General features: G+C 37.3%; 1 protein-coding gene across 2 annotated transcripts in view; it reads right to left on the bottom strand.

Moving 5' to 3' along the window:
- The window catches only part of SNX7 (sorting nexin 7), a gene marked incomplete at its 5' end in the record, with an annotated part of 97,155 nt that overhangs the window by 67,397 nt on the left and 17,703 nt on the right, over positions 1-12,055 (bottom strand). For both annotated transcript variants that reach the window (XM_079725466.1, XM_079725467.1), the window contains one exon: positions 5,561-5,743. In XM_079725466.1, coding sequence (XP_079581592.1) covers positions 5,561-5,743 — 183 coding nt within the window. The remainder of the gene's footprint in view (positions 1-5,560; positions 5,744-12,055) is intronic.

Raw genomic sequence — 12,055 nt, 5'->3', positions numbered from 1 at the left:
ATTTTATCTTCTTGGTCACTTATCCAGTCTTCTGCCTCAGTTATTCGGCTATTGATCCCTTCTAGAGAATTTTTAATTTCATTTATTGTGCTGTTCATACTGTTTGTTTGCTCTTTTGTTTTTCTAGGTCCTTGTTAAACATCTCTTGTATTTTCTCCATTGTATTTCCAAGATTTTGGATATTTACTATCATTATTCTGAATTCTTTTTCAGGTAGACTGCCTATTTCCTCTTCATTTGTTTGGTCTGGAGGGTTTTTGCCTTGTTCCTTCATCTGCTGTGTGTTTCTCTGCCTTCTCATTTTGCTTAACTTACTGTGTTTGGGCTCTCCTTTTCACAGGTTGCAGGTTCGTAGTTCCTGTTGTTTTTGGTTTTTGCCCCTAGTGGCTAAGGTTGGTTCAGTGGGTTGTGTAGGCTTCCTGGTGGAGGGGACTAGTGCCTGTGTTCTGGTGGATGAGACTGGATCTTGTCTTTCTGGTGGGCAGATCCACGTCTGGTGGTGTGTTTTGGGGTGTCTGTGGCCTTATGATTTTAGGCCACCTCTCTGCTAATGGGTGGGGTTGTGTTCCTGTCTTGCTAGTTGTTTGGCATAGGGTGTCCAGCACTGTAGCTTGCTGGTCGTTGAGTGGAGCTGGGTCTTGGTGTTGAGATAGAGATCTCTGGGAGATTTTTGTCATCTGATATTACATGGAGCTGGGAGGTCTCTTGTGGAGCAATGTTCTGAACTTGTCTCTTCCACCTCAGAGCCAGAGCCCTGACGCCTGGCTAGACACCAAGAGCCCATCATTCACATGGCTCAGAATAAAAGGGAGAAAAAGAAAGAAAGAAAGAAAGAAAGAAAGAAAGAAAGGAAGGAAGGAAGGAAGGAAGAAAGAATGAAAGAAAGAAGGAAGGAAGAAAGAAGATAAAATGAAATAAAGTAAAATAAAATAAAGTTATTAAAATAAAAAATAATGTAAAAAAAATTTTAAGTAATAAAGAAAAAAGAAAGTAAGAAGAGAGCAACCAAAGCAAAAAACAAATCTACCAATGATAACAGGAGCTAAAAACTATACTAAAAAAAACAAACAAAGAAACAAAAAACAGACAGAATCCTAGGACAAATGTTAAAAGCAAAGCTATACAGATAAAATCACATACAGAAACATACACAAACATACTCACAAAAAGAGAAAAATGGAAAAAAAGAAATATATACACACACACACACACACACACACACACACACACACACACACACACACACACATATATATCATTGCTCCCAAAGTCCACCTCCTCAATTTGGGATGATTTGTTGTCTATTCAGGTATTCCACAGATGCAGGGTACATCAAATTGATTGTGGAGATTTAATCCGCTGCTCCTGAGGCTGCTGGAAGAGATTTCCCTTTCTCTTCTTTGTTCGCACAGCTCCCTGGGCTCAGCTTTGGATTTGGCCCCGCCTCTGCGTGTAGGTCGCCTGAGGCCATCTGTTCTTCACTCAGACAGGACAGAGTTAAAGAAGCAGCTGACTGGGGGCTCTGACTCACTCAGGCTGGGGGGAGGGAGGGGTACAGAGTGCGGAGTGAGCCTGCAGCGGCAGAGGCCAGTGTGACATTACAACAGCCTGAGGTGCCGTGTGTTCTCCCAGGGAAGTTGTCCCTGGCTCACGGGACCCTGGCAGTGGCGGGCTGCACAGGCTCCCTGGAGGGGAGGTGCGGATAGTGACCTGTGCTTGCACACAGGCTTCTTGGTGGCTGCAGCAGCAGCCTTAGCGTCTCATGCCCGTCTCTGGAGATCGTTTAGGTGGTGCTCTTAATCCCCTCTCCTCAAACACCAGGAAACAAAGAGGCAAGGAAAAGTCTCTTGTCTGTTTGACAGCTTCAGACCTTTTCCCTGACTCCCTCCAGGCTAGCTGTGGTGCACTAGCCTCCTTCAGGCTCTGTTCATGCAGCTGACCCCAGTCCTCTCCCTGGGATCTGATCTTCAAAGCCAGAGCCTCAGCTCCTAGCCCCTGCCCGTCCTGGCAGGTGAGCAGACAAGCCTCTCGGGCTGGTGAGTGCTGGTCGGCACTGATCCTCTGTGCAGGAATCTCTCCGCTTTGCCCTCCGCACCCCTGTGGCTGCGCTCTCCTCCGTGGCTCTGAAGCTTCCCCCCTCCGCCACCCACAGTCTCCGCCCGTGAAGGGCCTCCCTAGTCTGGAAAGTGGAAACTTTTCCTCCTTCACAGCTCCCTCCCACTGGTGCAGGTCCCATCCCTATTCTTTTGTCTCTGTTTTTCCTTTTTTATTTTGCCCTACCCAGGTACATGGGGAGTTTCTTGCCTTTTGGGAGTTCTGAGGTCTTCTGCCAGTGTTCAGTAGGTGTTCTGTAGGAGTTGTTCCACATGTGGATGTATTTCTCACGTATTTGTGGGGAGGAAGGTGATCTGCATGTCTTACTCCTCCTCCATCTTGAAGCTCCTCCTGCATTTATCCTTATAATCTTCGTGTCCATGAATGTAAAATTTTTTTTAAATATATATTTATTTATTTATGTTTGGCTGCATTGGGTCTTTGTTGCTGCGCACGGGCTTTCTCTAGCTGTGGCGAGCGGGGGCTACTCTTTGCTGCGGTGCCTAGGCTTCTCATTGCAGTGGCTTCTCTTGTGGAGCATGGCTTCTAGGTGCACGGACTTCAGTACTTGTGGCACACAGGCTCAGTAATTGTGGCCCACAGGCTCTAGAGCACAGGCTTAGTAGTTGTGGCTCATGGGCTTAGCTGCTCCGCAGCATGTGGGATCTTCCCAGACCAGGGCTCAAACCCATGTCCCCTGTATTGGCAGGCAGATTCTTAACCACTGCACCAAAAGGGAAGTCCATACATTTTTATAAAACTAAAACTTTCCCAGGGTAGCCATCTTTGAACCCCCTAATTTGATGGAGTATCCACGCTCATAATAATCTGTATTTTTCTGTCACAGTATTTATAACTATAATTAATTAATTAAATATATAATTATTTAAGATCCATCACCCCCCTATACTGAAAACTCCATGAAGGCAGGGGTATGTCTGTCTTGATTGCTGGTGTAGTCTCAACATACCAGTCTGGTGTTTGGGACATACGTGGCACTCAACAGATATTTATTGAATATATGAGTAAATGAATAAGTGATAATAAGTGAATAACAAAGAAAATATTATGTTTGATAACACAATATACATCTACTAAATGTTTATAAATTTGTTCTGCAATGCATATTTTAGTTTATATAAGTATAGTCTATATACTAGGATGGAGTAAAAGTAATCAGATGTAGAATAAAGGGACTTAGTTTATAAAAGTTAAGCCAAAAGGTAGTTTTCCATAATCATATACAGATGCACAAAAGTATAATGAAAATCTATATAGTAAGGAAGTAAAGCAAACTGTCTAGATTTAAATCTTAGCTCAGCTAATGACTGTGTTGTATAACCTTTGGCAAGTTTTGAGTTTCAGTGGGCTCATTCACAAAATGACGGTAGATCATAAGATCCAGGATTGTTGTGAGCTTCAGAAGAGTTAAAACATATAAAGTGCTTAGAACATTGCCTGGCACACATTAGTCCCACAATAAAAGTTAGTTTAACACACTATAATATTATCACTATCACTATTACTACTACTACTACAAGAGCAGTACATTTAAAATATGATGTAATATGGATAACTGATAAGAACTGTATGTCTATGATTAGAATGAAATCCATAGGGAGGCTTATAAAGTGTCTTTCTGAAAGAAACAAATTAGGGGAAAGTAATTCAGTTTCACAAAATCTTTGCTAGAAAGGGTAATGAAAATGGATGATTATAATTATAACAGTAGTAACAGGAGAAATCTGGCTCTATTCTTAGCAGTGTGTATGTATTAACACACTAAATATTCACAAAGACCATAAGAGGTTAGTACTGTTATCTTATTTACAAATGAGGAAACTAAGCATAGAGAGGTTAATTAAATAGCAAGGAAGGGGGGTGATCAAGATTCAACTCCATGCTGTCTTGCTCTACAGCCTCTTGATATGACTATGATACTATAAATTTCTTCACTCACTCACCGAAAGGTTAAATTGCTAACTTGCTATATCCCAAGGATTGTGTTTAGAATTATGGATAACTTAAGATACAATTACCTTCCTTGAGAAGCTCACAGACTCATTGGGAATAAATACAAATAAACACACAGTTAGTGACCTACACACAGGTAGGTGACAATTACTGAATACTTATTATATGTTAGGCACTTTGCTAAGTGTTTTACATTGATTAGTTATCCTAATTTAATTCTTACAGCAACTCTACAGAACCAGGTTCTATTATCATTTCAGTCTTATAAATTAAAAAACAAAAAAACCCTGAGGCTTAGAAGGACTAAATATAGGCTTTTGATTTCTTTGCTACACTGACTGTGGTATCTTATATTCTTTAAGAGTTCAGTTAGAACACTGTGAGCAAACAGAAGAAAGAGGACTCAGCTTGTGGGGCAGAGGTGGTGGGCATCATTTTGAATTGTATCTTGAAAAACAAACAGTAACTCTGTCTGAAAGCAGGAAGGGCATACCAGACAGAAGAAAAAGCATATGCAAAGTCATGAGAACAAGAAATAGCCTAGAATATTCAGATAAAAGAGGTAGTTCTATGCAAGTGGAGAGCAGGGGTATTACAAGTCGGGGGTAAGAGGTGAGTCATATATGGTACGCTGGCCCCAGACAGAGAAGTCCTCTATATATCATACAAAGGAGTCTGCCCTTTGTTCTGTAGGAAGTGAGGAGCCAGGGAAGGATCTTAAGAATCTGAGTAAAGAGATAAGATATATACATCCTTATGCAACATAATTAGCAGCAGTGTGGAGGCTGCACTGGAAGAAGTGATTATATGCACAGGGTCCAAAAGCTTTGCAGCTACAAAAGGGATGCACTACAAGAGATGTAGAGTGAGGCTTCATAAACAAAATATAACTTATAAATAGAATTCTTGAAGGCTGCTATTACACATAGGACTTTAAAAAATAAGATTATACTATTTGGTTTTCTTTACTTTTTCAGAGTAAACTGTCTTTTTGCAGAGCCTTGCCCTAGGAGTCAGGAGATTCAGATTCTAGATCTGTCCTTGCATCATTAAACAACTAACAGTGTCTCATATATTGATATAAGATAAAGTGGCCATTTGCTTTTATTTGGAAAACAAAAGAAATTTTTTTTTTGGAATCTTCAGAAATGTGAACACAAAATATTGTATCATGTTTTTAACTAGCTGTTTTCTTTATTAGCAAACTGAGGCTCTTCTTTTCCAAATATATTTCTTTATAATTTTTAAACTAAAAACCTAAAATATTCCTATTTTAAGAAGCACAGCTGCTAAAATACAAGTGACTGGTACTCAGGTTAATTTGAATTCATATAGAACAAGTGAAGGATAGATAAGATGCAATGTCTTACTCAAAATGGCTGAAAAACTAGAAGTCAATTCAGTTAAGATTCTCTAAGTTGAGTGAACAAGAAGCAGTTCCAAAAGTTCAAAAAAGCAACTATATTCAAGAAAATGTTCATTAAATACTTACCTTAGTAATAATCCTATAAGTAATGAACGTTTCAATTGTAGTAACATGGCTTTCAGGTTCATCAACTGTAATGAAAAGATCTTTCAAATCTGGCTCATCTTCAAACTTGACTTGGTTTATCATTGATAAAGGGGATGTTGGCATCACAGGGCTGAAGGAATTCATGTCCATCAATGAGGCATCCTAGGAATAAAACAATCAAAAATTAATATCTATGGGGAAAAACGTTAAAATCCTCTTTTTCTTAGGCACGACAAATACTAATCAAATATGTCAAGAACAAAAAGGATAACTGGACTCCTGCTTAAATAAGGTATGTGGAACATGTATTTTTATCTCTGCTTCATCTCAAAATCCCACTTTAAAAATGACAGTAAAGAAACAAAGACAAAACAAGACAAAAAGTCATAAAAAGGCATAAACCCTCAAGGTAAAAAGAAGAGACTAAGCAAACAAAGTTAACTACTTTTTTGGAAACTGGGAATCTGATGGTTGAGTGGTAACTGAAAAGCAGTGCAGAAAGAGCTAAAGTAAACATAGGAGAGAATGGTAGACCAGGAAAAAGAAGGCACATTTATGACACACGATCACAGCGACACTTAAGAATTAGAGGTGCCAGAAACCTGTGGACATAGAATGCTGGAAGAGTTAAAGCAGAGGATTGGTTAAAAAGCTCATAAAACAAAAAAAGGAGTTAGTACCTCAGATTCCCTCACCTACCCTATGCAATCAGGTGACTTTTCTTCCCCAATTTTGCAAAAAACCTGGAAATTTGCTTTCTGGCGTGTCTCTGAACTCAAGGGCACCAGGCAGGATGGAGGGAGAGAGAGGCCCTATGAAAATACAGATATCAAGGGAAAGTCCTACATACTAGATGAAAAGATATCCAGCCCTTTCCCCTCATTTGGCCCCAAGAACGTGGGCAGCAAGCTGTTGAATGTCTACTCAGCTTGTCAGTCCCTGGTGCAGGAACTACCGAACATATCAACATGTGGAAAGCCTCTGATGTGAAAGATTCACAAATAAACAAACAAAGAGAATACAGGAAGCAGACAGAATAGAGAATATAATGCTTTAAAAATAGATAAAATCATTAGCGATAAGAATGATATCAAATTCATTAATAAAACAGGTGTTATTTTTCAAAAAAATTCAGAGAACAACGGGAAAACCAATAAAAAAGGAGGCTCATGAAAGCTGAAATATTATGGAAGGATAAAAACTCAACAGGAAGTTCAAAAGATTTAACTTGAGAACTAAGCTGAACCAAAAGAACATGGGATGGAAAAGGAGAGAGAAGTATTTTTAAAAATTAAAGGATCCAGGTAGATAGTACCTGAATGAACAGAATTCCAGAAAATGAAGAAGGAAAATGTCCTCTGAACTGAACTATTTCCAGGTTGACAGGGCCTAGCAGGCCTCCTCAAAATGAACAGGACAGTAGTGGGGTGGGTAGTATCCCTACAAGCATCTATCACCATGCCATTTCATAACAGTAGGGATTTTAAATTCCTAAAAGCTTCCAGAGAGACTATAAACAGGTAAAATACAATAGGAATGGCTTCAGATTTCTCAGTGGTAACACTGGAAACTAAATGATAATAAAATTGTACCTTCAAGATTTTTAGAGGAAAATATTTCCTACCTAGAATTATACATAGCCAAACTGTCATTCAAGTATACAGGTAGAACGAAGATATTTCAGATAGGAAAGATTTCAAAAACTGACTTTCCATGTACCTATTCTTACACATTCTTTGGAAGACTCTTCACTTTTCCAAAATAAGGGCATATACCAAGAAAGAAGAAATATGATCTGAAAGTAAGAGATTCAACATAGAAGAGAACTAAAGGAAATTCCTTGGATGACAGTGAAAGAATGTTCCAGGTTGACAGCTTTGCAACAGACTTAGAGAACAACCTATACAGACTAGAGCAGAAAGACTCTGGGGGGCAAGGAGATGAAGAGGGAAAGAATAAAGGAAGAGAGGGAGGAAGGAAAGAGAAAGAGCAAAGGAAAAAGGGAAAGAGAATGAGGGAAGGAGGGAGGGAGGGAGAAAGGAAGGAAGGGAGGAGGGAAGTGGGGAGGGAGGGAGGTTGACAGAATACCTGATACATTTAAGCATATTGAAAGGAAGTATGCTATGTTAGATTTTGTAGATGAATTGGTGCAAAAAAGCCAAGAGGCAGAGAAAACAAGAGAGGGAGAAAGGGAGGGCCTAAAGTAAAGGAATGAATGAATGATGAACTCTGAAGAAAACAAAAGGTACAAGAATGAAAAATGTAATCATAGTTCATTACATGGCTTGACTGTGAATAAAAATAAATTGTTCTTAATACTGAATTTAACTAAAAATGGTGATACAATATTAAGATAATGGGGGGGGGAAACATATGTATATGTTTTAGGGGAGGAGATATTGCCTATAAAACAGTTTCAAACATGTCAATACCATGATGGAAAAGGAAGATGAGGAACTGTTCCAGACTGATGAAGACCAAAGAGACACAAGAGCCAAAGCAACATATGATCTCGGATTGGATTCTGTTCCAAAGGAGAAGAAACTTTGTTTTTTCTCTCTAAATGATATTATTGGGACAACTGAAAATTTTGAAAGGGTCTGTGGATTAGAATATAGTATTATGTCAATGTTAATTTCCTGATTTGCATACTTATACTGTGATTACATAGGAGAGTGTCCTTGTTTTCAAAAAATATACACAGATTTAATTAGGAGTAATAAAACACGTCTCTAATTTACTCAACTTGCACACACACAGAGAAAACAAATGTTGTGAAATGGTAATAACTGGGAAATCTAGATTCTTTGTGGTATTCTTGCAACTCTTCTCCAAGTTTGCAATTATTTCAAAATACAAAGTATATTTATAGTTTTCAAAAGTCAAATCATCTGACAAGGCTTAAAATAAAATGAAACAAATTAAAAATTAAAAAAAGCAGCATCACATGCTCCACTATTGCTTTTACCAGTTCATGCTCCTCAGAAGCAAATTCAGAACTCTATTAGCTATTTTTGTTCCTTGTTACCTTCCTTATTTCAAAATAACATATATTTTCTTTTTTTTTAATTTTTCTATTTTCATATTATCAGTAGGTGTCCTTCTAAGGAGGATGAAAAGTATTTATTTAAGCCAATTAATTATATGAGTATAGACTCAGAGTCCTATTTTACTCAATGGGTTATAATCCATTAATATAATTTATTTTGATGTTCTAAGTGTCCAAAATTTGCCTAGTAGGAGCTCCTTAAAGCTGGCATCTGTGTGTTTTTGATATGTCTTCATTATTCCTTGAGCACTTTACTTTCTGGCATAGCAAGATGTTTCAGATTTATGTTATATTTTCCCTGCCCCAGTCATGGAATCAGACATTTCTCCAAGGAGCTCTGGTTTCTTTTAGAGGAGACTGGTATTTAGAAAACAAGATATAAATGCTAGAAAATATATGTATATTAGGCATGATTTAGACCAAGGAATAGAGGGCAAATTACAGTTGAGTTGATCAGACACACAAAAACATGGAGACAATAAATGTCTTGCAACAAAAGTTTAGTGAAACAAATTATGGTATATACCTACAATAGGATACAATAAAGTCTATCCATATACTAGAATACAATAAAGTGATTAATATATTAGGAGAATATATAGTAACTTGGAAAAAGATTCACAGTATGGTATTAAGAGAAAATATTAGCTTATAAAATTTGTATTCAACTAGATTCTAATTCATGTACATGTATTTATGTGTGTGTATGACAGAGGGGGGCCAGAGGGTAGGAGAGAAAAAGTGAGAAATAGCGCACTCACGATATGCGTGCACTCATGAACTTAGAAGCTATACCAAAAAGTTAACAGAAGTTATTCCAGGTGTTGGGATTGCTGTTGAGTTTAATATTTTCCTATCTGAGTTGCTGTATTTCCTAATATTCTAAAATAAACGTGTATCATTTTGAAAAAAGGTTTTTAATTGTTTAGAGTCAACACTATCTAACGTGTTCAGAAACAGTAAGAACTACTGTAAAAAAAAAAACAGTAAAAACTACTGAAAAAACTACTGTAAAAAAAAACAGTAAGTTAAAAGAGCTGTCTAGGGCCAATTTGGCAGAAGACCTTGGATTACATATTTGATTATTTGTTTTTTTTTTCTTAATCAAAGTTGTATAGTTAAATAGGAAATTTAAAAATATGTCCGGAATCACATGAAAATGGGATTGTCAAAATAAATTATGGGATGCTAACACAATGGAATACTAAGCAGCCATTAAAACCAGAATTTAGAGGTTTCAAATAAATGTGCAATCAGCATGTACAAAAATCTCTCTCAATTATCATTTCATATAAACAGTAGTTTCGTAAGTTGATGGGCAAATGTGCTTTAAATTTCACTGACAGTGCACGCAACCATGTGCTTTGGCGTTCTTTGTAGTCACCCTCTTAACTCACCACAACCCACTTCTTTTACCTACTACATAATTTAGCATTCTATTTCTTCTGCTTAAAATGCATCCTTTTGTAGAGTGGAAAAGATCTGCCTGAATTTATAAAGGCTCACAATTCCAATGAGTGTAGTGTGGTGTCATAAACATATGCTTCAATATCTAGCAAAGGAAGAAAATTACAGGCTGAAATTTAGCAACATCCAAGATTTCAGTAGAAGGATGTAAATTACTATGAATCACTCAAAAACATTCTTAAAACCTCAATAAAAGTGACTATCCAAAGAGTTTTATATTTGCTTCAAAAAAAGGAAAGAAAATATACTGACAATACTTAAAAGATTTACATTTGGACACAAATATGTAAAGACAATAAGTGTTTGAGAAGATCCAAAGAAGTAACTGACCAAAAAAAAACTTCATTTAACTTTGTGTGGTTGATGCTTTTCAGGAGAAATGGATCGTTAAAATTTGTTCTTTCCAAACAAAGTTCTTACCTCCACAATAACGCATGCCTCTTTCTCCTGATAGTTCTGTCTTTCTCCCCGTCCTCAACCTCATTTATACATTCGTTCATTCTTAGCATTTGGATATACATCCCTTATCCTATGATATTTCACACAATGAAAATACATCTTTTCATTTTTTTTCTTCAAGAGATTAAAGCAGAAGGGAAATTATTTGCATGGTAAATCTCTACTTCTTAAATAATATTGAATACCTTTCTTATAGCTAGCATAGTGAAAACACACACTCACACAGGCACACACCAAAAAATCTTGGGATGGTTTTAGGCTGAGATTTGAATATGTATAATAGAGAAATAAGCCAAATTGTTGCAGGAAGTCATTGTCTTTTATCCTTACTCCAAACCAACACATTCACTGTAAGAGAAACCATTTAAGTGACCTTCCTGAGATGAATGGACATTAGCACGGTGCTAGCATAATACTGAACTTTATTGACAAAGTCACTTACAAATTAAGGGTAAGTTTTCTTTGTTCTTATTTTTGGTTTATTATAAGCATTTGTTGTGGGTTGAACCATGTCCTCCCAAAATTCATATGCTGAGGTCCCAACCCCAGTACCTCAGAATGCGACCTTATCTGGTGACAGGGTCTTTACAGAGGTAATCAAGTTAAAATGAGGTCACTGGAGTGGGTCCTGATGCAACATGACTGGTATCTGTATAAAAAAGGGGAAATTTGGACATAGACATTCATAGAGGGAAAACATGAGACTATAGGGAGAAGACAGCCATCTAAAAGCCAAGTGGAGAGACTGGGAACAGATCCTTCCCTCACTGCCCTCAGAAGGAACCAATCCTGCTGACACCTTAATTTCAGATTCTAGCTTCCAGAACTGTGAGAAAATAAATTTCCGGTTGTTTGAGACACCTAGTCTGTGGTACTTCGTTACAGTAGCCCTAGCAAATGAACAGCATTTCTGTATACAGAGTGGTACACAATAAATATTTAAGGAAGGAAACAAGGATAGAAAGGAAGGAAGGAATTATAATTAAAATATTTCATCCTTGCTCCATTAATTTTTTTTACAGGTTAACAATCAACTTCAGTAATTTCTGAGAAATGTTTTTTGCCTCCCACTTTTAATGCTATTAGATGGTTCCAAAGTTCTACTATTGAAATAAATAAAATACAGAGCTGAAATTTAAAACAAACAATGACTTGCCAATATTTGAGTGCTCAGGAGATAAACTCCAAAAGAAACAGGTTAAAAGGTGAGATATGACCTCTCTAAGAGGTGGCCTTCCTTAATATCCTTCACTAAGATGCTACTCGGGAACATCTCATAAATATAACATGAATTACTCTGATAATACTAAATTGCAACCACCATCTGTGCACAAACAGCTATTTTCTTTTTACAAGTAGAGGGAAAAAAATCAATGTGAGAAGTGTGATAAATCAGAATACTGGCATGAAAAGGCCATGCAAATAAAATTGCTGATGTACAAGAAACACGTACACCAAGAGACATCTGGTAAAAAGCAACTTAAACTGGAAGGAGTTTG

Source organism: Hyperoodon ampullatus (genome assembly GCF_949752795.1).
Source record: "Hyperoodon ampullatus genome assembly, chromosome: 2".
Taxonomy (NCBI): Eukaryota; Metazoa; Chordata; class Mammalia; order Artiodactyla; family Ziphiidae; genus Hyperoodon; species Hyperoodon ampullatus.
The sequence above is the reverse complement of the archived record's forward strand: the minus strand, read 5'-3'. Positions and strand labels throughout refer to the sequence as shown.